Source organism: Eretmochelys imbricata, chromosome 3 (assembly GCF_965152235.1).
Source record: "Eretmochelys imbricata isolate rEreImb1 chromosome 3, rEreImb1.hap1, whole genome shotgun sequence".
Classification (NCBI taxonomy): domain Eukaryota; kingdom Metazoa; phylum Chordata; order Testudines; family Cheloniidae; genus Eretmochelys; species Eretmochelys imbricata.
The window spans coordinates 55371894-55399167 of NC_135574.1; the positions used below are offsets into that span (position 1 = coordinate 55371894).

At 43.5% G+C, this 27274-nt stretch overlaps 1 protein-coding gene across 5 annotated transcripts in view; it reads right to left on the reverse strand.

Annotated features, from left to right (window-relative positions):
- The window catches only part of LMBRD1 (LMBR1 domain containing 1), a 241864-nt gene that overhangs the window by 84934 nt on the left and 129656 nt on the right, over window positions 1–27274 (reverse strand). For all 5 annotated transcript variants that reach the window (XM_077812671.1, XM_077812673.1, XM_077812670.1 and 2 more), the window contains exons 8-9: window positions 13496–13621; window positions 11415–11567 (exon numbers count right to left, since the gene is read on the reverse strand). In XM_077812671.1, the coding sequence (XP_077668797.1) occupies window positions 11415–11567; window positions 13496–13621 (279 nt within the window). The remainder of the gene's footprint in view (window positions 1–11414; window positions 11568–13495; window positions 13622–27274) is intronic.

A 27274-nucleotide genomic window follows, 5' to 3' on the forward strand; every position in this document is an offset into this window, starting at 1 on the left:
AAATGTTGCCTGACCAAGGAAGATGCAAAATCCATCAGCAACTTGAGTATGCAATACTACGAAGTGTAAAAATTTGTACAGAAGTATTTAAAAGCCACATCATGAAAATAATATAGTTTAATGTGGATTAAAAGAGAGAAGAAATATATAACAAAACTCAGAAGTATAAAGTCTGCTGCATTTTGTGATTTTTAAAAGCTGGAAATAGGTTAGAATCTGGTTATCTGAGAAACTGTCCCTTACCCTACCCTATACTCCACTGCAATACTAAAGGTCAGCTGGGTTGCTTTTGATATATGTGTGGGTCCGCTTAAGACGAGCAGCAGGATTTCCTCAGTACAGAAGCTTTCAGATCCCTCCCTCCTACCCCCACTGGATTATATCCTGGAGCTCAGGTTTTGCAAAAGGCTAAGGCAAGATGAAAGGTATATTGTTTGGATTTGGCTTTTGGGTTTTTTTACATTTTGATTCTGTTTGGTATGCTTGGTTCCTATAACTTAGCTTTTAACATATTCTTGGAGGTAACATTGCTCATTTTATGCAAGCCATATGGACTATCCTTTGGCTGCCACCCTGATGTGGTGGAGAAGCTTGCGTATACTTAAGATCCTAAGAATGATGCCGTTGGGAGTCCTGTGCTCCTGGTAGGGTCACCCATGGCAGTAAGGTTGAAGGCAAGATACCAAAGTGCAGCCCAACACAACACAACCCAGTATAAGACCTGAACGGCAGAGCAGGAGGATAAAACGGGATCACCTCTCAATGGCTGCAAAGGTGGATGAAGGCTGCAATGGAGAAGAAACCGCTGGTCATCTCGGACCTCCTTGCCGCAAGACACAGGTGCCTCTTCTGCCAAGATTTGTGTGGCTGTTCGTGTGCAATGGCTTCCCCACATTAAACTACTCACACACAGGCTTCTTTCACACGAAGAACTTTATCCCCTCCTCCATCCATACAAGTCCTCTGGTGATGGACGAGTGGCAATGGGACAGGTGAAGTGATCACGAGTCCCTGCTCACAGACCCACTTGCCGGTGGTGACCGCAAGATGGTTGTCATGTGCCCCTGGATTGAGATGGGGTGCATTTTTGGCAGCAGCAGTCATGACTGAGCAAGCCTTTTTAGGAACCCCTCTGCTCACCTCATATATGGAAGGGGCTAGAAAAGGTGCCCCAAACATAGGCTCTCTCATCATACCTGACTGGATAACCACGTCCAGAGGGATCACTCCCAATGAGGTTGAAAAACAAAAATGTTTCTTGCAACTTGGAATGTCCGTACACTCCTAGACAACTCAAAGAAGTGAAAGACCCAAACGCACAACAGCAATTGTCGCCTGAGAACTCTTAAGTACAACACTGACATTGCTGCTCTCAGCAAGACAAGAAGTGCAGATGAAGGCCACTTTAGGGAAGAGGGTGGTGTTTACACTTTCTTCTGGAAAGGAAAACCAGCAAGTGACAGGCAAATACACGGTGTTGGCTTTGCAATCAAGAGCCTTCTAGTCAACCACCTAACTGAGCTCCCCATCTGCATCAATGAGCACCTTATAACCCTCTACATCCAGTTGGTCAATAAGTCATTTCCCAACATCATCATTACACATGCACCAACACTTGATGCTGAAGAAAAGCAGAAAGAATCCTTCTACACCTTAATAAAAATTCTGGCATCTATTCAAAAAAAATAAATAAAATAATCCTCTCAGGGGACTTCACCGCAGAAGTTGGCCAAGATTTTAATGTATGGACTAGCACCATTGGAAGGGAAGGAGTAGGCAAGACCAATTCCAATGGCATCCTTTCACTTGGCAAATGCACAAACATGACCATGCAATCACAAACACAATCTTCAGACAAAGCAATAAGTACAAAACAACTTGGCAACACCCCCATTCAAAACAATGGCACCTCCTAAGACTATGTCATTGTAGGAACACGGGATCTAAGAAATGTCCAAATCACCCATGTCATGAGAGAAGCCAATGATTGCCGGACTGACCACCACCTGGTGAGGTCAGTCATATTCATCCCGGTCTCCCAGGCCTGCTCCTGCCCTCAGTCATATTCATCAGGATTGAACCAAAACATAGAAAGCAATCCAAATCACACAGATAGCAATACCACATCCAAAGACTTCAATCCTCAGTATCTTCAATATCTCTTGCGGAGCAAATATTCCCAGAGTGACTTCAGAACATCACGTGGCACCACTGACATGTTTTTCACAGCTAGGGAGATCCAGGAAAAATGTTACCACGACCACCAGGTGTCAAGAACACCACCAGGTGCTATATATGGCCTTTATCGATCTGACCAAAATCTGACTGTCAACCGTGAAGCTCTGTGGAAAATCATGTTGAAGTTTGGTTGGCGAAGCAAATTTATCACCATCATAAGACTCCTCCATGACCAGATGACTGCCTCCTCCCTGTGCAGTGGCTCTACTTCTGAGCCCTTTGTCATCCAAAGTGGCGTGAAACAAGGCTTGTGTACTGGCACCCACCCTTTTCTCAGGAGCTATGAAAACATTAACCCAAGACTGTCTACCACATCCAATACTGGATGGACAGCAACCTTCAACCTGAACATTGGTAAAGCAGAAGTTCTTCACCAGCCAGCTCCCGGTCAATCATCAGACCCAGCAAGGAAGATTTACATTGATCGAGAAGAAATGGAAAATGTAGAATACTTTGCCTATTTTGCCAGCCATCTCTCACAGAGGGCAGACATAGATGTCAAGATTCAGCACAGAATCCGCTGTGCCAGCTTTGCCTTTGGCAGATTGTTTTGCCAACTGTTCAACAATCAAGACATCAGAAAACACAACAGATGTTGTTTATAAAGCAGTGGTAATTCCAATTCTTTTCTACAGCTGTGAGACTTGGGTGACTGATAAAAAACATCTGAAAAACCTGGAACGCCAGCACCAGCTCTTTCTTCGGAAGATCCTCAACATACAGTGGGAGGATTGCCACTCTAATGTCAGTGTCCTCACAGAGGCCAACATCTTCAGTGTTCAGGCCCTGATTATCTAGCATCAGCTAAGGTGGAGCAGGCACTGTGTGTGCATGCCTGATGAATGCTTACCGAAACAACTGTTGTATGCCCAACTCGCCAAAGGAGAAAAGAAACAGGGAGGCCAAAAGAAACACTCTAAAGATAAATATCAAACAGGTAGCTGTGTAAGTCTGTATCCACAAAAACAACAAGGAGTCCGGTGACACCTTAAAGAAGAAGTGGACCCACAAAAGTTTATGCCCAAATAAATCTGTTAGTCTGTTAATCTTTAGTCTTTAAGCCATCAGACTCCTCATTACTTTAAAGACACTCTTAAGATAAACACCAAGACATATGTGGCATCGACACCACTCACTGGAAAACAATCAGCCCAAGATAGGGATAACTGGCTAAGACCTGTCAGAGAGTAAATGCCCACTTTTGAGGAAAATCGCCTTGCCCTGGTCACAGAAAAACACCAGAAAAGGACAGAACTGTCATGCAGCAATCGCAGCCCAACTCTGACTTCCAACACCACCTGCAACATCTTGCCAATGTGCCTGTGGCTCCAGGATCAGACTCCTCAGTCACCAAAGGACCCATAAAAAATAAAACCTGTGAAAGAGATCATTCTCGACTGAGTGATCACCACCCCTGACTGGATAAACTTTTGTAAAACAGCATCCCTAATTGCTAAATCTACAGATACTATGGTAAATAGAATAAAGTAAATATAAACTAGACTGCAAATGTCTTGAGTTTCCTCTACTAAACAAACATATAATTGAAGGTTTACAACACAGCAGACAAAGTCTGTGCACCATCTACAGAACCTCTCTGTCATTCATTCATGGAATGAGGGAAAGACATTATCCCCAACCCATGTAGAGTGTGTGTTGTATGGTATGATATGAAAGCATGGGCTGCCATTTGAAGTCAACTGTGGTCTCCCACCTGAGCAGGAAATAAATGGAAGTAACCAAGGGGTATATACAGGCACAAGACAAGATACTAGAGCTCTTCTGGGAAACGTTTATCCTGTCCTGAGGAATGGGGATAATTTGCCTTTTTCTTGTGGTAAATGACTATCTTCCTCCGCTCTGAAAACAGAACTGTTGTGTTCTCATCCTGAATTAAAGGGACTATTTACTTTGTTTTTGCTCCTGAGACATTTGGGAGGAAATGACTGCCTATTTGCTAAATCTCTCTCAAGAGACCCCAGAATGTTAGATAACATCCTAGACTGGCTGTGCTCTTACTTTGGGGGAAAACTGAGCCTGAAAATCCATTAACAATACACATTTAGTATTTTATACTGAGGAAAAATATATATTAGAGCAATTTAAGATCAATTTCTGAACTGTACTCATTGGACAGTACAGAAATTAATCACATCACACTATCTCCAGTGAAATGATTGAAATTTTATTTTATAAAACCCCGACAAATGCTTAAGATTATATGTATATTGTATACTGTAAATACAAATTAAGTATTTAATATAGAATAAATGTTATTCAGTGAGAATAACTACTGTGAAACTAACATCTTATTTTGCATTGTGAATGAAAACAAATGTTATTCTAGAGCCTCTAGCTTTCTCAGATAATCCAAACAAAAAGGAACCCACTCATGCTTTAAATTATTTTCCCTGGTAGGACACCTTCACAATATTAAAATTATGCTTAATCTTTAGAGACACTTCTTAGAAGAAAAAGCAAAATAGAATGGTTACTTACCAGGGTCAGAGCCTTCCCCCCATCCCCAATATCAAAAAGGCTCTGACAATAAAATAGGTATGTTTCTTCAGTTTGTTGAGAGTTCTAACAAATGACACTAGCTAAGTTCACTCTTATTTTTGACCTTGTGACCATAACCCCTCTTTGCTTTCTATGACTCTTAATGTCTCCAGTCTGATACAAGCTTAAGGGTGAGGGAGCATTTTATATTGGAGAAGGCAAGTGGGTATGCCCATAATGATTACTCCTGGGGGAATTCTGCATAAAATATTTTAAAATTCTTCAAATTTTATTTGTCAAAACAACAATATAATCACACCAGTTCCAATTATTTTCATATTTTATTTCAAAATACTTGTCAGTGAGTATGTCTGACATAAAAAAAATTTCCCCCAGAAGTCGAGATTAAAGAAACCCCTATGACAACCCAGTTCCTGTTTCTCTGTTATCCTTTTGTTGGATGCCTGAGTCTGCATGTGTCACACATGTCAGCTGGGCACACCTTGGGGGAAAACTCTGCCCTTCCGGTCTTTTAGTCTAGATTTTTCACCTTGTTCCCATCAGGTTACCATATTTCAAGCTCCCAAGTAGAGGACACTGCTAGGGAGAGAGGGTGGGGAACTCAGGGGGCATTTTGGGGGATACTGGAGGGGTTATTTTGGGGCTTCTGAAGGGGGCTGCATGGGTCCACCCAACCCAGACACTCACACCCACTCCCACTCCCCCAGCTGCAGGGTGCCCCCTGGCCTAGATGTGGGGCACCCCCTCCCAGCCACAGGCTCCACTCAGCTTTGTTACTGTCCCACCGAGGGAGGCACTGTGGCCCTGCCTTTCCCCACTCTTTGTGAGAGCCAACGCAGCCAGGTCTCCCGGGCCTGCTCCTGCCCTCGGGCAGATAAGGATCAGGCCCATCAGCCAAAGTGTGAAGAGCTGCAGGGCCTCCAGCCCCACCAGGCAGGGCACTCCGCTCACTGTGGGTCTGCGGCTCACAGGCCGCCTCCCTCATTCAGTGTATGCTGGGAACTGCAGCCAACCCATGCTGGCACATTGCAAACTAGGTAGCTGGGTCCCCAGCGTCCAGCGGCCCCTAGTGACAGCCAGTATCTCTGCAGTGCCAATTCTGTGGAGAAAAAAAGGAATTCTGCAGAGAAAGTTAATTCTGCGCAAATTCTGCATTGGGCAGTGGCACACAATTTCCTCCAGGAGCAAATGATTAAGCATTTACAGGAAAAGAGAAAAAGCTCCTACCATAGACAGTCATCTACCCTGAGCTTCATTGATTCAGTTTTGATGAGACCCCTATATTTTATAAGCTGGTCTTACTTTCTCTGTAGAGATTGAAGAAAGGGATGATCCCTCTCTATGGAACAAAACAAAAACTAGGGACTAATCCACTCAAGTAACACACAAAGGGGCCACAATAAGCCTTAAAAACCTAGAAAAATGTTCTGGAAGAGTTCTGAGAGCCAATAAAGTCTGGAGCTGTGAATTGGTTGATGTTCAGAAGCCAAAGGCAATGTTGGAATAGAACAAATGAATCAAATTAAATAAAAGTTTAAGGTGATGAAACCCTGAACGGAAACCTGCCTCCCTCACACCACAAAATAAAAGCCTGTTCCGTCAAGCAGCCACAGTTCAGGCTCAAGATGCAATGCACTTGAGAAGAATCCCTTTGCTTATAATGATCAAGGAGGAACTGACTGGAAGTTTCCAAGGCTAGTGGTTAGGGACACCACGAATTACACAACAAACAGCATATATTTCTTGATCTGCTTGCTATCACTGCTACCTTATGGATCAAAAAATTTAAGAGCTAGGAGAGCACTTTCCATTTCACGATATAGAGCAGAGACTCATAAGTGAGAATCTGTATCTTGTAAGGATGATAAGACTTTCAAGCCCTCACAAGACTCTAGAACCTGATGACAGAGCAAGGTCTAGGTCTCTGTCTCTCAATCCTGAGGTTTCCAGTTGTGGCTAAATCATCTAGATCATCCTAAACTCAAGGACAAGCAGCAGTCTTGATATCCAAAGCTTGAGAAGGCAGCATGAGACCACAGAGAATGTTTAGGTGCTAAACGGAAGGCTCTGGAGAGATGGCAGCAGACAGAAGAGGAGAAGCAGCTCCAGAGAGCTAAGAAAGAAGGTTGTGTAGAACAGAATAAAATGGTCTGCTCCAAAAGCTGCTATGAACACTGCTACACAACCAGAGTGCTTGTGGGGGGAGAGCTCTAGCGAGGACTAGCTCAAATACCCAAACAGGGAAAGGCTGCCCACCCAGCCCACTGAATGCTCCAACAGAAATTCTTTCCTCACTCTCCATAAACCTGCACACAATGGAAGCAAAGCTACTGTATTTATGCCAGTGGGAAAGACCATGGCTAGCAATTTGGGGCTCCCACTCTCCACAACCAGGCAGACAGATCCACGGAACCAGACCAGGAACGAAGAGAAGACAGAACACTAAGATCTGGGAAAGGAGAATTAGATGGAGTAGCAGCTGCCAACAAGAAATCACAAGTCCCTCAGAGCTAAAGCTGGCAGCCGAAGCCAAGAGAGACAAAGCTGCACCCTGTTTCCTCAGAGGAGGACCAACATGGAACACAGTCAGTGTCTATGATCAAGCAGGCAGGCTACAGGGCATACTCCCTGCAGATCTCACCCCAGAAGATTCACGTAGGTAGTGCACATAATAGGGCTAGTGAGCCCCTTTGTCCCAACTCCTGCTTTTTTTTTCTGTCTTCAGGCCTAGGGGAAGAGAGAGAATTAGAAGCTGGAAAGATGAGACATGGATTCTATGTATCCAACAAGAAAAGGCATAGAAAATTGGAACATGGAGGCAGTGACTCAGTTCTTTTCTTCCTTACTATGGCTTATGATGCCAAGAAACATCTTGTTGTAAGAACCATTTTCTCTTTGCAGGACAGCGATGTCTGAAACACTTAATTTGGGAGGTTTCTAATATGCTATAGAATTCATATTTATCAGGTATTTATGCTTGAACAAAAACACTAACGATGCTTTCTTCATATTAATCAACATAAGAGTCAAAAGATTAATGTCAATAGTTTTTTGAAACACACATTAGTTAGGTGGTATAGTGCACATACTTATGTAATTACAACACTTACCATAGAGAGAAACACATAGTAAACATACAATAGTAGAAGCTGAATGAGTTGACCGTGAAGCTGCTTATACACATACATACAGTGATGAGCTGCCAAAATCTTAACAACCAGTTCCCTCACTCCAAGAGGGGGTCATGGCCGGCCCCCGCCCCCCGGGACTCCTGCCCCATCCAACCCCCTGTGTTCCTTGACGCTCCCCCTGCACCCTGGGACCCCCTGCCCCATCTACCCCTGTCCCCTGACTGCCCTCAGAACCGGGCAGGAGGGTCTCGTGGGCTACCGTAGTGGGTGCCCACCCTGCCCCTAAGAGCCAGAGGGACCTGCCGGGGGTGAGGTGGGGAGTCCTGGCAGTGCTTACCTTGGGCAGCTCCCAGGAAGCATCCGGCAGGTCCCTCTGGCTCCTAGGGGCAGGGTAGCGTAGCTAGCGGGGGAACAGTGGGAGTGGCTGCTCCCCCCACTGATGACTTCAAAAGTGGCGCCTTAGGCACCGACTCTGTGGGTGCTCTGGGGCTGGAGCACCCACGGTGAAAATTTGGTGGGAGCAGAGCCCCCACCAGCAGCTCCCCGCCCCACACCCGGCCCCAGCTCACCTCCGCCTCCTCCCCTGAATGCACCGCCCCGCTCTGCTTTGCCGCCGCACCTCCCCCCCCGCCTCCCCGCGAATCAGCTGTTCACGCGTGAAGCCGGGGAGGGCTGAGAAGCAAGTGTCGTGCTCAGGCCCAGGGAGGCGGAGGTGAGCTGGGGCAGGGAGCGGTTTCCCTGTGCACCCCCCACCGAGTTACCTGCTGTGGCACAGGCGGTCCTCCTTGTGCCCCCTGCCCCAGCTCGCCTCCGCCTCCCTGGGCCTGAGCGCGAAGCTGCCGCTTGATTCTCAGCCCTCCCAGGCTTCCCGTGAGAACAGTTGATTCGCGGGAAGCTGCAGGCGTGGAGAAGTGGGGCGGTGCGTTCAAGGGAGGAGGAGGAGGAGGAGAGCTGGGGCCGCGTGGGGAGCTGTCAGTGGGTGCTTTGCACCCACCAAATTTTCCCCGTGGGTGCTCCAGCCCCAGAGCACCCACGGAGTCAGCAGATAAGGCGCCACTTTTGGCCGGTTGTTAAATTTAGAAGCCCTTTTAGAACCAGTTGTCCCACAAGGGCTAAAAGGGCTTCCTAATTTAACAACCGGCTCCAGTTCACCACTGCATACATACAAATCAGACCTTCTGCCCACAACTAGTTCATATTACTACTTAAATAATCTAGTACTGACTTTGTAATCTGTGCTAAGTGTTAGCAGTTTCTTGATTTCGCACTAGCCAACATAGCAGCTACTTATAAAAGAGTGTTCTTACAGTGCACAAGAAAATATTTGTGGTTACACAAAACTAAGTACAGCAGCTACTAGCTTCTATATCTGGATGACTTCAAAGAGATAATGAAGGCACATTTATTCAATAAAAAATGACATAAGCTATATTTTTGTTAGGTATATATGCAACATCCTATGCATCTTTCAAGGAAGCAATCTACAGATTAAAAGTAACAGGCTACCGCTTCATACAACTTCAGATGCAGTAACTGCCACACAAAAGGCTTCAAGTCATTTTATTGTGTTTTAAGATGCCAGATTTGGGGAAAACAAAACAAAGCAAATCTAATATTACCAGGTGTCAAGGTTCCTTCCTCACTCTGAACTCTAGGGTACAGATGTGGGGACCCGCATGAAAGACCCCCAAGCTCATTTTTATCAGCCTAGGTAAAAAGCTTCCCCAAGGTACAAACTTTGCCTTGTCCTTTGTCATAAATATAAAGGGAAGGGTAAACCCCTTTGAAATCCCTCCTGACCAGGGGAAACCTCCTCTCACCTGTAAAGGGTTAAGAAGCTAAAGGTAACCTCGCTGGCACCTGACCAAAATGACCAATGAGGAGACAAGATACTTTCAAAAGCTGGGAGGAGGGAGAGAAACAAAGGGTCTCTCTGTCTGTCTATATGCTGTTTCTGCCGGGGATAGACCAGGAATGGAGTCTTAGAACTTTTAGTAAGTAATCTAGCTAGGTATGTGTGTTAGATTATGATTTCTTTAAATGGCTGAGAAAAGAATTGTGCTGAATAGAATAACTATTTCTGTCTATGTATCTTTTTTGTAACTTAAGGTTTTGCCTAGAGGGATTCTCTATGTTTTGAATCTAATTACCCTGTAAGGTATCTACTATCCTGATTTTACAGAGGGGATTTCTTTCCTTCTATTTACTTCTATTTCTATTAAAAGTCTTCTTGTAAGAAAATGCTTTTTCATTGTTCTCAGATCCAAGGGTTTGGGTCTGTGGTCACCTATGCAAATTGGTGAGGCTTTGTATCCAACATTTCCCAGGAAAGGGGGGGGTGCAAGTGTTGGGAGGATTGCTCATTGTTCTTAAGATCCAAGGGGTCTGGGTCTGTAGTCACCTAGGCAAATTGGTGAGGCTTTTTACCAAACCTGGTCCAGGAAGTGGGGTGCAAGGTTTTGGGAAGTATTGGGGGGAAAGACATTTCCAAACAGCTCTTCCCCAGTAACCAGTATTTGTTTGGTAGTGGTAGTGGCCAATCCAAGGACAAAGGGTGGAATATTTTGTACCTTGGGGAACTTTTTGACCTAAGCTGGTAAAGATAAGCTTAGGAGGTTTTCATGTAGGTCCCCACAACTGTACCCTAGCGTTCAGAGTGGGGGAGGAACCTTGACATCCTTGAACAGTATACTGCCACCACCAGGAGTGGTGAACAAAGAACAGGGAAAGAGACCACTTGGAGACATCTTTCCCCAAAATATCCCCCCCAAGCACTACACCCCCTTTCCTGGAGAAGGCTTGATAATAATCCTCACAAATTTTACAGGTGAACACAGACCCAAACCCTTGGATCTTAAGAACAATGAAAAAGCAATCAGGTTCTTAAAAGAAGAATTTTAATTAAAGAAAAGGTAAAAGAATCACCTCTGTAAAATCAGGATGAAAAAATACTTTGCAGGGTATTCAGATTCAAAACACAGAGGATCACCCCCTGGGCAAAGCCTTAAAGTTACAGAAAACAGGAATAAACCTCCTTCTTAACACAGGGAAAATTCACATAAAACAAAAGAGAAACTAATCTGCCTTGCCTCGCTTACCTATACTGACTGGTTGCAATATTGGAGACTTGGATTAGGATGGGTGGGAGAAGATGGATTTCTGCCTGGCCTCTCTCAGTCCCAAGAGAGAACAAACACGTAAACAAAGAGCACAAACAAAAGCCTTTCCCCGCAGCAAGATCTGAAAGTATCTTGTTCCCCTATTGGTCCTTTGGGTCACGTGCCAGCCAGGTTAGCTGAGTTTCTTAACCCTTTACAGGTAACAGGATGTTGCCTCTGGTCAGGAGGGATTTTATAGCACTGTATACAGAAAGGTGGTTACCCTTCCCTTTACATTTATGACAGCAGGCTATTTCATCGAATAGTTTTATGCCAATGTGCTAAATGGAAAAGAACCTAAAAAGTCAGAAATAGTTATTCTACAGTGAAGCAGGCATAAAATGAAAGACCCGTTTTGCTTTTTTACTTTTAGAGGTCGCATGGCTCCGCAGAACTTTGTCCAGCAGCTTCTCTCAATAAATTCCAGATGTCTCTCTCTCCTTCGAAGTGTCCTTAGCCTCTCTTCAAGTTGCTGTAGGTTCCGTCTGTCCCTTGTTGGTAAAGGCCGACCATCTTTGCACTGTTAATCAAAATGGAGGTGTGAAAATAATGGAACAGTCTGTGAAAAATGTATGAAAGAAGAATAAAATTTAACATCTGTATAACAGGCTCTGGCAGCTCTATGAAGTCAGAATTGCATACAATACTGTAAATTCAGTTTGTAAGACACTAATTTCATTTTAGCCCATTTCTATTTTTAATACTTTCTTTCCAGCTCTCCATTTTTTCTTCTAGTCAATACAAAGTCAGCTATATTTCACATCTTTTCAAGTACATTCAGGAGCAGTACCCTTTAAAGGACACAGTCAGCATAAAAATTTCCAAAACACAAAGATCAGAATTGTTCCATAAACCAGTTGAGTTCATCAACCTTTAACAGTCAAATCCATATTTGGAGATTTCTATATCTGACAAATTCTCAAGAACATTTAACTCCTTTGACCTTCCAAATGCTGGGCATGAGTATTTTAAGAAATCTGAGTGTACTTAATACAGTGTAGGAGCTAAGCAAGCTAAATATACAATCTTTTTAGTTGCACATGTGCAGTAATGAGTTGTATGAATACTATAAGCAATCAATCACAAAAAAGTATTAGGTAACATATGAACGAATCAGCAAGCTGATTTTAACATCAGATAACCTGTGTCTTACAATTATAGGTTACTTAAGGCAAACATTCTTAAGGATTGAATGTGTCACTATAAACCTATTTTTGATACAAAAACCATTAAACGTGCATTTCCCATTCAGAGATTTTTTTTTAAATAAAGGAGTCCTTAAACATTGCGATATCTCAGTTTTGCTGCATCTCTAATAATTTTTACACCATTTTAATTACAATTTTCTGCTAAGAAGTTTAAACTGGAAGTCTCTTTAGAAGGATTCAGTAAATTTAGTGCTCTTAATAGCTAAGGGATTGAGATCTCCTTTTATATACAAGAGATGCTACCCCAAAATGTTCCACCAACATGCCTCAATTTTGAGCTGGACGGACCACCTATAGGGGAGAAAGGTGGTTCAACTTACAGGCCCATTGAATCATATGTCTTTCTTATGAGATTGCCAACAATAGTGTCAACTGAGATGTGAACTCTACTCCACAAGAATCTGGCCTTACAAAAAAATAAAAATCAAATCTGCCACAAGACCAAGTGTCTCATACCTGTCTGCTGCTACAAATTTTCAGTTTGAAGTATTCTCATTGCTGAAATCACTTTCTATTTAACACTTTCATGTAAAATATAACAGGGAGTAATTAAAACTTGCAATTAAGAAAAACTGGAGGCAAAATCCTGGCCAAAATCATTAAATACCAAGGAATATGGGTTCACAGGAAATGCCACTTTACAAATATAGCCTCTTTTAGGGACAGAGTGGTGAAGAGAGGATTAGAGAGTTCTGTTTTCCTACAAAAAAAAAAGTTTTACATCGCCACATCCAGGATACATGATTAGATGAATGTGACTAATGAGTGCAACCACAAAACTATAATCTATAAATTAAGTGACAGCTCTCAATCTAAATAGAGTCCTTTGCAATAAGTATTTATTTAGTTTATACTTTTCATTGTTCTATAATATTTATTTAGTTCTGAGATCAACAACAGATTTATTTTTTCAGCACCTACAATGAACACTATCAAGTCATTTTTGTTAGGTACCCCCTGTGAACAAAAACAGGCATTCACTAGTGCACAAGTTAATAGTGCATTTTCTGCTATCGTACTGAGTACTTTTGACCCAAGTCCCAACACATGTAAGGAATCCATCATCTGGAAGAGAAACTGGAAACTGAGAGAACCTAACTTTGGAAGAATGGAGAATATTAACTTCTGTCCCTCTGACATTGTGAAAATGAGCAATGACCCAAACATTATACCATAATGAAGTGCTGAGCAACAGGAACACTATAAATGGAAAAGTTTGAAATGTAGGTAAAAACCAAACCTTTGATTTAATCCTTAGTATATGTTGTTCTACGTCTTCAATATCTTCAGTGTTCTCTAAACGTTCGTAAGTAGGACTTCTAGTTCCTTTTATCAAGTTTAGAGGCAAAGCAGACATACCATAAGCCTAAAACAAAAAACAAAACAAAAATACATTAAAAATCTTTGCTATAGAAACGTATATAGACTTTATCTCACAGCTGTTCTATATGTCACATCCATAAGGAGTCTCCATGTCCTCCTATTCCTCACCGCTCATTTATAGTTTCCAGCGGAATTCAGTAAGTTACGTATTATATAAACAACAGAATGTAGATGCCAATCTAGGGGGTTCTGGACTCCTACTATTCAGGGAAAGCTTCAGAACTACTGTACAATTATGCTACTCATTTAGACCAGTGCTGAATGATAGTCTTGTTGGTGGTTGCCCATTTTTGTTATTTGTAAAAGTGAAAACCTGAACTAAAGGCAGAGAATCCAGAAATCTGATGTACTGGTACTCATGTCTTGGAGCGAAAAATCAATCAGTATTTAAAGAAATAATTAATATAAATGCCATCTGTTAAGTGTGCAGACATTAGCTGCTTATTTCAAAAGACTGAAAAATAAATGGTATCCGATTTTACACTTAAGTCTTATTATGACTAGATAAACCCTATGTATTTCAGACTGCCTTCTAATTTCCAGAGAACAGAAGTGGCAGACATGTCATTTTCCCATTTAACATATGGGAAGGTTGTATTCTTATGCATATTTTCTTTCCATCAGATAATTGACCAGTATGTAGTTGAGGCTAAAAGAGCCAATAAGGAATGACAGAATGGCTGTCATTTGTACATATGAAAGCTACATCAAATTATCAAAGCCAAGTTTATTAATTTTTAGAGATATTCAGCGGAGATTTTCAATGCAATCCAGATGATTTAGCTATCATCTTATTTTTGAGGGAAGCTGTGTGGCTGAATCTCCTGGGGTAGAATTTTAACCAAGGCTCAGAACCTGTGCACTAGCTAGTCTTAAGGTGGCTAGTTTTCTAGAGTTCTTTGGAACATACTACAATGAAGTGCGGTAGGAGGGAACATTTTGTACATTAGGGCTACGTCTACACGTACGGCTGTATGCAGAGTACGGGCACTACATGTGTAGCTACATATGATAGTGAAAGGCAGGCTGTGCCCACACTTCTCACTAAGGTGTGTAGCTACATGTAGTAAAAGTCTCCAACAGTGGGACACTATACTGCTAAAAAACAGCAGTGTAGATGTGGGAAGCACTGCTTGGGCAGAGAGTTGTGTAGGGTATAAATGTGTAGGGTTGCCAACTTTTTAATGGCACAAAACTGTACACCCCTGCCCTGCGCTTTCCCAGAGGCCCCACCCCTTCTCTGAGGCCCTGCCCCCACCTCGCTCCATCCCCCCTTCCCTCCGGGCTGGGGCAGAGGGAAGGAGTGCAGGGGGATATGGGCTCCGGGGTGGGGTGCGGGCTCCGGGTGGGGTCAGAAATGAGAGGTTGGGGGGTTGGGATGTAGGAGCAGGTGTGGGGTCCCAGCAGTGCTTACCGTGGCTCCCAGGAAGTGGCTGCCAGGTTCCTGAGGTCCCTAGGTGCATGGGTGGCTAGGGAGTCTCCACATGCAGCACGCCCACCCGCAGGCACCACCCCTTTGGCTCCCATTGGCCACGGTTCCTGGCCAATGGGAGCTGTGGAGCCAGCACTCAGGAGTGGGGAGTGTGTGGAGCCGCCCTGGCTGCGCATGCACCTAAGGGCCGCAAGAACCTGGCAGCCACTTCTGGGAGCTGCACAGAGCTAAGGCAGGCAAGGAGCCTGCTTTAGCTCTGGGCCCCGCTGTGCCACTGATCGGACTTTTAACAGCTAAGTCGGCACCACCAGGGGCCCTTTTCACTGGGCAGTCCGGTCAAAAACCATAACCTGGCAACCCTATAGATGTGTTTCAGAGTAACAGCCGTGTTAGTCTGTATTCGCAAAAAGAAAAGGAGTACTTGTGGCACCTTAGAGACTAACCAGTTTATTTGAGCATGAGCTTTCGTGAGCTACAGCTCACTTTGGTTCAGATAATACTACTCACCTAAGCATGCATCACCGCCTACACTATTTATAGCAGTTCTAGGCAGGTATGCAGTGTCTCTACTCTGCACACTGCTGTAAGTGCAGATGTACCTAGGAGGCAAGATTTGAACATACAAACGTACACAGGTTGGCATAAGTAGATGCAGGAAGACAAGATTGCTGAGACAGGCAAATCAGGAGAGATCCCTGCAGGCTTTCAAGCAAGCCAATTTTAAAACCTATTCTTTATGTGGTTAACTTGTATTATGGACATTTTATCTTCTTCTCAGAGAGCCAGAAGGTTAGCAATATTTCCAGTTCTTATGCTTGCAGGGATGCAACACTGTTTGTTTGGTTTTGGTAAGAACTGCAAAACTTAAAACTTCTCAGCTTTCACTGAGTAGGCTGGGAAAATAGACAAATTTAGAGGATGCAGAGGATGCAACACTAACTTCAAAAAATCTGAACAAAAGGAACCTAACTCCATAAAAAGGTGAACAAGACTTAGAACAATTTGTTCTCAAAGTAACTTATTAGCACTGCACACTTAGACAGCGTTAAGGCTAATTTCCTTGAGAATTAATATGCCACATAGGCCTCAGGAAGCCAGACGATGACTTCTGTACTGAGTGACACGTTGCGACAAAATTCTAAATAAAACGATTTGTTTAAAGGCAAAGTGAGTAAATCCAGTAATGTCCTTAAGCATAGCAAATCTATTTCACTAAGTCTTTATTAGAATAACGTTAATCAGCCTAATCTATTTGACAATTCTAGCATCACAATGTTTTGTTTGCTTGCATTCATAGAACCTGTAGGCAGCGGCACCTAACAAAAAGTGATTCCTAGAGACTAGAGCAGGCTTTATGAGCTCAGAATCTAAAAAGAATTACATCACAGCTGACAAACATCTCCACCTTCCTCCCCCACAAGGAGCACTTATAAATTCTATTAAGCAAAACCATCTGCAGTAGTACCTTTTGACTATTTCCAATACTGCTACAAATGCCAACAAATCATTATCACTGCATTCTGACTGCAGAGGCACACCCACACCACTTTCTTTACCTCTAAAGGAAAAAAAATATAATATGCCGTTTCAGTCTTTACATTCAAATTTTATACCACAGAAGCTATTCTTTAGGGACAGAAGTCTCTGACACCAAAAAAATAGACAAAGGAAGAATTTCGTGCTCTCCAATCATCCTAGGAAATTTTATTAGCTGAAACCCAGCCAATACAAATACTGCATTTCCACAGGCCTCTCAATCACATGAAATTCTGTCTGCTATAAAATTTAGCACTGTACTCAAAAAAGCTTTCACCTTACTTGTAAGATGCATTTTTGAGAGGTCCCCCCCCACCCCAATATGTAGCTAGATCCTTCCATTACATGGAATTTGGTGTCCCCTCCTAGGGATAACTAAATCTATCACTGCAATTAAACTATAAAACTTTCTCTACTACGTACATGACAGAAGACGCATTCACCACTGGAAGCTGGGTATGGCATTTCAGATCAAGAGAGACTCTCACAGAAAAGCAATTTACAAGTAACAGAATAATTATTTTTCTCCCACTACAATCTGAGATTAACAGGCTCTGTAGAGAAACAGTTTTGCCCAGGATCGGCATTTAAAAAACATGGAGTAGTAAACAGTCTCTCCTCAAATCACTGAATTAAGAAACAGACATCCAAAAGCAATATCTGAGTTGCTCATGTCTACCTACTAATGTATGGAAAACCTGTAAGGGCATGACCAAGGGACTGCCCTGCAGATCTAAGGATAATTTCCTTTCTGCACAGAAGACAGTAAGCATATTCAAATTGGCTAGTTATTCGTAAGGGACAAGGGACCCCTTTTATGACTCTAATACTAGTTCTGATCCATTTTGTTAAGGGGCTGTGGAATATAAAGTTTAAACCTTCTGGAGTCCTTCAATGAAAATAAACAACCTGAAGACCCTAACTCCTAAGATCTATGGAGATGCCATTAGATCTAGAAAATAGTATCTAAAAGGTTTTTTTTTACTGGGACAGAAGAAAGGAAGATGAATGCCTTCTTTCTCCTGGAGCTGAAAATCATGAGTCACTTCTAATTTTCTTCTTGAAGCAATATAAGAATGATAGAGAATGCAAATCAAATCTTGGTTTTTTTTAGTTTCTCCACGTATTATCTATATGCATTCACCCCATACTTACTTTATTGGGTCTAGAATATTAAAAGCTATTTTATGATGCTAAGGAACTCTTTAGGAAACTAGAGAGAAACAAGAATATTCCATCTTTATCTGAAAGTTACAAAAAGGGCAAAAAAATCAGAATGGTCAATGGCTGCATATAAGCCAACGGAGACATTTACAGTTATCCTAGTAACCACAGCCCTCTTCTGAATCATAGAATCATAGAATATCAGGGTTGGAAGGGACCTCAGGAGGTCATCTAGTCCAACCCCCTGCTCAAAGCAGGACCAATCCCCAACTAAACCATCCCAGCCAGGGCTTTGTCAAGCCTGACCTTAAAAACTTCTAAGGAAGGAGATTCTACCACCTCCCTAGGTAGCGCATTCTAGTGTTTCACCACCCTCCTAGTGAAAAAGTTTTTCCTGTGAATACTTTAACCATACCTATTAAAGGAGCACTGCAAGACACGTCTACAATTCCAGAACAGTGCAAAAAATCCTGCAGTATATGAGAATGAGTTAGTATCCATGCTATATTTCTGCAAATAAATAGAACATCCTGAGTCACCCAGATGTTAAACCTATATGTTCTTTTTTATAGATCAGAGTCTAATGTTTTTGGACAAGACTAAACTTTACTTTAGGTTTATAGATATTAAAAAATATTCAGATACTTTGTAACAGCTTTCCATCAGTGAGAAGTAAGTTTTATTTTGCTAAACATTTTTCCAGTTTAATTCTCACTCTTGAACATTTCTGACACTGCTATAAAGTTTAGAACATGGGAGTGCTTTGCAAAATGCCTCAAGCAAATGGTGAATAAAAGAGTCTGAAAGCAGAAATATACCCTGGTAGTATTTAAAAGGAAAGTAAGCTTGCTATAAAGTAAAAGGACATTAAATAAGGAATAAGAATCTTTAGAAATTCCCTACAATTGTTCCAAAAGTGTGATGTACATTGGTGAAATGGCCAACATTTAGCAATAGGTAAGACATAATGGCATCTCAGATACTGCGGTATCCCTCTATTGTGGAAAAGGAAATAAATGTATCTTGTACACCACTGTATGGTAACCAATGGTAAATGATGGGTATATTGCAACTACTATTATCACCACCAAGTGTGAAGAAATACACCTAAACCAGCCATAAATGACATTTTTCCCTACGCCAATGCCACTCCCCTTCTTTGGTGACCTGTAATAAGCTTGTAGGTCCACTGCACAGACACCACAAGCGAAGTTATTAAAATCATCATAAATGTTATTCTGCATCATATGGTATACACAGACTATTACTGAATTCTCATGCCTCTGAATGACAAGTAAATTATACAAGATGCTTATAGTAATCTTCAATAATAGGTGAATGATTCCAATATACATCTGCCTCAATAACCTCTATGGTGAGCCATGCTGTAACAATGCTTACCACCCTAAAGGTCTTTACGCTCTGAGAATCTCTGCAGTCCTTAGTTGGTGATAGGCCCTGCAGTTCACATACCTTGTCTGAAAGTTCATTTTGTTACCTCTATTTCCAACTATAATGTCACAGTTCAGGGTTCTTTATTAACGACCATTGATTTCCCCCCAATATAAACTCTTGCCATAATCAAATTCAGTGTCAATTAAAATATAAGGTGCATTAGATAAAATTGAGATAATACAATAAAAAATATAAATATTAGTGTTCCCCCAGCTAAGAATGTCTCTCTCCCCAAAGATCTGTAAAACATTCAATATACATGCATCACTAACTTCATCAGCCATATACCTTACCGTAACACATGACCTCCCTTACCCACAAATCCTTTTGTTCCTTTCTTTTTCTTATCCTGACTTAGCTCATAATCTTTCCAGGGTAAGGAGGTTTCTTTTTAGTGGCTACCACTGAGAACAAAACGTTTATCTACAACCATCAGACAATGCCCTCAGAGAAAACAGGAAATAACGGAGGTCTCATATCAATGTGTGACAGGTGACAATAAAAGTTTAGGTTTTTAATGAGTTGCCATTAAAAGTATAAAGCATCACATACAACACAGTACAAAAAACCTGACAGACATGCTTCTGGACAATAGTGTTAAAAATATTGTTAAGCAGACAAGAATCAAAGCTTACTAATATTAACAAATTGTATAATTGTCTGCCTTGTGACGGGTTGGATCACAGAAAGCCCCTTGGGGGCTGCCACCTGATGTGCCAAGGCTACTTCTGCTCCTGCTTTCCTGGCCTGGCAGCTTACGACTTCAGTGCCCTGCCTGGTTTGAGCCAGACCCACTAGCCTGCTGCAAACCCAGACCCAGGTCTGAACCACCTCCCCTAACCCCAAGTAAATCCGTTTTACACAGGGTAAACTCATAAATTGTTCGCCCTCTAACACTAATAGAGGTATACACAGCTGTTTGCCCCCACCCCCCAAGTATTAATACATACTTTGGGTCAATTCATAAGTAAAAAGTGATTTTATTAAATACAGAAAGTAGGATTTAAGTGGTTCCAAGTAGTGACAGACAGAAGAAAGTGAATTACCAAGCAAAATAAAATAAAAAACCCAAGTCTAAGTCTAGTACATTAAATAAAACTGAATACAGGTAAAACCTCACCCTCAGAGATGTTTCAATAAGTTTCTTTCACAGACTGGATGCCTTCCTAGTCTGGGCACAATCCTTTCCACCGGTACAGCCCTTGTTCCAGCTCAGGTGGTAGCTAGGGGATTTCTCATGATGGCTGCCTCCCTTTGTGCTGTTCCACCCACTTATATATCTTTTGCATAAGGCATGAATCCTTTGTCCCTCTGGGTTCCCACTCCTCCTTCTCAATGGAAAAGCACCAGGTTAAACATGTTCAGTTCAGGTGACATGATCACATGTCACTGTAAGAGTTCATTACCCACTTGCCAGCACACAGGTATACAGGAAGACTTACAAGTAAAACAGAAAAGGAGTACTTGTGGCACCTTAGAGACTAATTGTCCTGATTAATGGGAGCCATTAAGATTCCAAACCACCATTAATGGCTCACACTTTGCATAACTACAATAGGACTTCAGAATTATACTTCATATTTCTAGTTTCAGATACAAGAGGGATACATGTATACAAATAGGATGACCACACTCAATAGATTATAAGCTTTGTAATGATACCTTACAACAGACCTTTTGCATGAAGCACATTCCAGTTACATTATATTCACACTCATTAGCATATTTTTATAAAATCATGCAACGTCACACGGCTCCTCACTCCAAAGCAGCGATCACATCTAGATTTTGTCCCTTTTGCCAGTATTGTCCTTTTCTTTGCCATTGAGGTGCTAATTCAGTGTGCCAGATCCAAGGGACAGAAAAATACTCTGCCCTCTGTAAACCACAACTGTCTTTTCTAGGCTGGTTTTCAACTCAACATTTCTGTATTGCATTGTCCCATACCAGCTTCCTTCCCCCAACCCACACGGATACCATAAATAAATCCCTCCCTCTTACTTTGAAGCTCACATTTTGAGATAACGTTTTGTTTCACCTGAATTCCCACAACTCATACGTAGAGGCTCTCCTGTAGATTGTATGAATAAGTGTTCCTCGGTGAACCACTGAGATGGACAATAGAGCCAAAGACGTAAGTTTCAGAAGTGAACAAGTATACACGTTTATGTGCAATGCCAGCTCCTCTGGAGACCAAGTCTGCATCTTGCTTAGGTGTGCCCCCCAGCCAAGGTCATAGGCATCTGAAATCAGGGAGACCGAGCGTGTGGTTTGTCAAACAGTACTCTAAGACTGTGCTTGGGTTGGTCCACCACCGCAGAGAGGTAAGTACCCTTCGTGGAATCACGATGACCTTGTTCAGGTGATCTCTGGACGGGGAATAGACTGTCGTTAGCCACTGCTGGACGGGCCACAACCTGAGCCTCGCGTGGCAAACGACTGAAGTGCATGCTGTCATGTGGCCGAGTAGCCGAAAGCAGACCTGGGCCATGGTGAGAGGGAACGCGGAGAGTCCGGTGATAAAATCCACCATCTTCCGGAACCTGTCCTGTGGCAGCAAAGCTCTGGTACAGGTGGAGTCAAGTACGGCTCCGATTAATTCTATCCTCTGCACCAGAACTAATGTTGATTTTTTCTCGCTTATCAACGGGCCCACGGCGTGGCACAGGGCTTGCAGTACTGTGACATCGGACTGGATCTTGGCCCTTGACCAGCCTGTCGTTGAGATACAGATAAATCTGAATACCTTGACATCTCAGGTAAGCCGCCACCACCGACATGCACTTAGTAAACACCCTCAGTGCAGCTGCCAGCCCACACAGGAGCACCACAAACTGGTAGTGAGCGGAGCCTATGGCGAAATGGAGAAAATGTCTGCATAATATCACTATGTGGAAAAATGTGTCCTTCAAATTGATGGCAGCATAACCGTCTCCTGGATCCAGGAAGGGGGATGATGGAGGCCAGGGAGCCTATGCGGAACTTCAACTTCTTGAGATATCTGTTGAGGTCTTGCCAGTCCAGGATTGGTCTTAGCCCCCCTTTGGGGGCAGAAAGTAACAGGAGAAAAACCCTGTGCCCTACGGTGTAGAGGGACTTCCTCCAAAGCTCCCACCTGCAGAAGGCCCTGCACCTCCTGCCAAAGCAGGTTTTCATGAGAAGGGTCCCTGAAGAGGGACAGGGAAGGAGGGATAGAAGTAAACTGGAGGACATAATCCTGAGACACAGTACTGAGGACCCATGGGTCTGTAGTTAGAGGCCCAGGCAGGGAGGAAAGGTGACAGGTGGTTGGAGAAACTGTGGGAAGCATGATCCAGGACACAGGCTGGAAGGTGGCCCTCTGGTGCACCCTCAAAACGCCCACTTTGAACCCTGCTGGGTGCGGGTAGAACTGGACTGTGCTGAGGTCAAGGGCTGCTGGCTCTGATGGCACTTGTAGCCCTTGACATTTTCATAGAAGGGCTCTGACCTGGGCTGACTGCCAAACCTCTGTGGCTGTTGTGTCTTAAAGTGCTTCCTAGATGGGCCCAAGTATAGTGGCCGAGAATCTGCAAGGTAACCCAGGAGTCCCTCAAACTATGCAGTTTGGTATCTGTTTGCTCCATGAGCAGGGCTTGTCCGTTGAATGTGAGGTCCTGGCTGGACTGCTGGACCTCCATGAAGAGACCAGAGTACTGCAACCAGCCCACTCTCTGCATGGAAATGGCCGAGGCCACGGTCCAAGCCATGGAATCCACAGCATCTGAGGCTGCCTGTAGGGCCACTCTAGCTACCGCTTTGCCTTCATCAAGGATCGCCTGGAATTCTCTCTTGGGAATCCTCAGGCAACGAGTCTGAAAACTTAGCCAGAGACTGCCAGATGTTGAAATCATATTGGCCAAGCAGGGCCTGAAGATTGGCCACTCGCAGCTGTAGCTCAAAGATGAATAAATTTTCCTCCCAAATAAATTGAGCCTCTTTGAGTCTTTATTTTTGGGAGTTGCTCCAGTCTTTCCCACTCATTGATGGCTGTCAAGGTTCCTTCCCCACTCTGAATGCTAGGGTACAGATGTGGGGACCTGCATGAAAAAACTCCTAAGCTTATCTTTACCAGCTTAGGTCAAAACTTCCCCAAGGTACAAAATATTCCATCCTTTGTCCTTGGATTGGCCGCTACCACCACCAAACAAATACTGGTTACTGGGGAAGAGCTGTTTGGAAACGTCTTTCCCCCCCAAATACTTCCCAAAACCTTGCACCCCACTTCCTGGACAAGGTTTGGTAAAAAGCCTCACCAATTTGCCTAGGTGACTACAGACCCAGACCCTTGGATCTTAAAAACAATGAAAAAACATTCAGTTTTCTTACAAGAAGATTTTTAATAGAAACAGAAGTAAATAGAAGTAAAGAAATCACCTCTGTAAAATCAGGATGATAGATATCTTACAGGGTAATTAGATTCAAAACATAGAGAACCCCTCTAGGCAAAACCTTAAGTTACAAAAAAGATACACAGACAGAAATAGTTATTCTATTCAGCACAATTCTTTTCTCAGCTATTTAAAGAAATCATAATCTAACACATACCTAGCTAGATTACTTACTAAAAGTTCTAAGACTCCATTCCTGGTCTATCCCCGGCCAAGACGACTACAGAGAGACACAGACCCTTTGTTTCTCTCCCTCCTCCCAGCTTTTGAAAGTACCTGGTCTCCTCATTGGTCATTTTGGTCAGGTGCCAGTGAGGTTACCTTTAGCTTCTTAACCCTTTACAGGTGAGAGGAGCTTTCCCCTGGCCAGGAGGGATTTCAAAGGGGTTTACCCTTCCCTTTATATTTATGACAATGGCCGACACCATCGAAGAGCTTGGGGCAGGATCTGCATATAAGTATTCACACCCTTTCACAGGCAAATAATATTTGTGCTCTGCCTGCTTAGAAATGGGGGGGTAGGGAGGAAGGGGCTTGTCACAGTGATTTTGGCTACCCCTTCATGCACCAGCAATGCTACCCTAGCTGGGGTCGCCGAGACGAGTACATCAAAAAGGGAGTCCAAGGGCTCCTCCAGCCCCAAGTTTGAGGCAACCCTCTTTAAAAGTTCCTGGTGGGCCTTAGTGTAGTCTTATGGGACCACGAGTGGGGCCCCAGTAATGGCCTCATCTAGTGATGAGAAGGAGGAAGCAGGTGCAGGTGGTTCTGTCACCCGAGACCTTTTCCACAGGACCCTCTGTTAAGGTCGGGCTGACCAGAGGGGGTCTTTTGCGTGGTTCCATCTGTGTCCAAATGTGGGCGGGATGCCATGCAGACCACTTGCTCGAGGTCCCTGAGCTGGCTCATGTACCTGTGATGGCTGGGGAAACCCCCAGGTATTCCAGGGATGCTGGAGTTGGGTTACTGGCCCTAGGGCCATGGTACCAGTGGCAGTGCCATGGAGGGCGCTGGTGCTTCCGATCCTGTCCCACTGGTAGGGACTCCTGGTCTGCGTCTGAGCACGATGCGGAAGGGCTGTGTACGGGAGATGAAAACTGTGCCAAGTCCGATGAATAACCTCGGTCCCTTCGGTGCCTGCTCCAGAGCTCTGACTGGGACCTGCACTAGGGCTCCAACCCTCTGTGTCGAGATCCCAATGACCAGTTTCAGCGTTCGGTGATGGTGATACAGTGATTGACGCCTAACGCTCTCTGACCAGCATCGGTTCACACAAATGGGAGCAGGAGCGAGAACATTGCCAAGCAAGGGAGCATCGTTGCTGCAGTGGCAATCTGAACCAGCACTCTGATTATTGGTACGGGGCTCCCGGGACTGCCGCCTTCCACACCGAGGCCACAGTGCTAGGAGCGGATTCCGACTTGGGCATTTCCGGTGTCAGTGCAGACTTGATAAGTAGTGCTCAGAGACTAATGTCCCGTTCTTTTTTCATCTGAGGCTTGAAACTTTTACAGATTTGGCACTTGTTACTGATGTTGATGATGATGGCACTTGTTACTTTCGTCCAAACATCTACTGTGAGGCTTCCTCACTGGCATTGGGTTTGAAGCCCGGGGAAGTCGCAGGGTTTGAAGCCTGGGGACCTGGGCACGCCCCATCCCTAGGCTAAGTCCTGACTGGGATTAACAACTAGCTATCTAACAACTTTAATAACTATTTACAGGAGAAAAGTTCACAACGAACAGTTCTGGACAAGGAGGTTTGCTGAAGCAAGGAATATTCCAGCACTGTCCTTAGAAGTAAGATGGAACTGAGAGTGGGGGAAGCCAGTGGCTCTGCTTATACTGCGGCATACGCGCACCACTCCAGAAGGCACCAGAGCCGGTCCCCCTATGGATACCGCTGAAAGAAAAACTTCTGGCATCAGTTCATGTGGCAAGCACACACACCCTTAACATGAATGGACATGAGCAAGCACTCTAAGAAGAGCTATCAATTATAACCTCCTGAAAAGAATTTCAAGCCAACATTTTATTTTTCTCCTAAAATCTACTACTTACTTGCTTCCCTCCCCCCCGGGGGGGGGAGGGGGGCAGGGGCGCACACCTATATGGTTTGGAAGGATGTGCCATACTGGTCCCTGAACAGATTGATGCATAGTGGGGAAGTTAGGGAAGGGACATGATATCTGGGATTACAGTATCCCCAATGGTCTGTGCAAAGAGAGTGGAGTAGCCACCACCATTAGTCCAATTTAAGGGCTGCAGAGCAAATGCAGAGGGGTTGCACTCCAGCATGTGGACTCCCTGCAGGCTGGTGAGTGAATTCCACCCCCTCAACCAAAATTCCAACTAACCACCCCACAGAAAGCTCAAGTAATCTGGCTTTGTGAAGGAGAGAAATGCATTTCATCCCCTGAAACCACGAATTGGTGCACAAGAGGATAGGAGTATGTGCAATCAAGAAATTAAATATCACTCAGCATCATATACACTAGCATAGAGGACTGCACTACAGCTATGTATAAAGTTAGAATTAGGAAAGTTTGGGTACTCTACCCTGAAACAGATTTTGAAATCTGAATCTGACATCTCAGTATATGCTGAAATAAAGTCCAAAGAGCTCATCCAGTAATTGCAAATTAAAGGTGTCATCCTAAAACAGATGTCGCATTCAGATGTTCCATAGTCTGCCCCGAGGCAAAACAGAGAGTAATTGTGACCATCCAGCAGGGAAATTTTGTATTCACACTCAATGCACTTCTTAAAACCAGAAGGCTGGTCCTTAGACACAGAAAAAGGGAGAGGATCAGATAAAGGCACATAAGAAAAATGGAGCTGAAAAGTGAGTATCTGCCAAAAAGCCAAGCAAAGCATAAAATTTCTGAATGCTTCTCACATTTTATAGCAATGATGTCTAGAGGCCTCAGATCAGCAAAAAAAAGCCAACATCAGCTAACCCAAATCCAACAGATTCAAATGTACATAGAACAATAATGGATGAAGTAGAGTTATTGGTGACTATGAGCTTCCCAGCTCATCTGACCACCCTGTGTTTTGGGGAGTACATACCAGCCCCACTTCCACTATTCTAGATATGACTGGGATTCCTTTTACCACACTAGGGGAGAGCAGCTGGAAGACTGTGTACCATCACCAAGTACTAGAACTCTGATTTGTGTTAATGGAATAATTGTTGCTGATTTCTCTCCCCTTGGGTGAGGCTGTGGGATGTCTCTTCTGTACCCCTTTATCTGTTTTCAATTGTTCTGAAGAAAAAACATCCCAGGGAGAAGAGAATGAATTTTAGATAGTGATTTCTTTACTTCCACTACTATTTCATTCTTCCTTCAACACCCTCCCCAATCAATTCCCAACACAAACCACTAATTATGTAACCAAACCTGTAATTCTACATTCCCCCCACCGCACAGTTAATTCTACTCCTTCACAATTGTACATGCTCAGTTTTCCCATATAATTCTGCTCCAGCTAACACCACACCCAATAAATTCTATACCCTCTAGAGACTCCCCCCTCCCGATCTCTTCCCACATTTATTCTCTCATTAAGCCCAACATTAATCTTGCCCCATCCCCAAAATACCTATGTGCATGATATGTGCTGGTCCTACTCCCTACCTG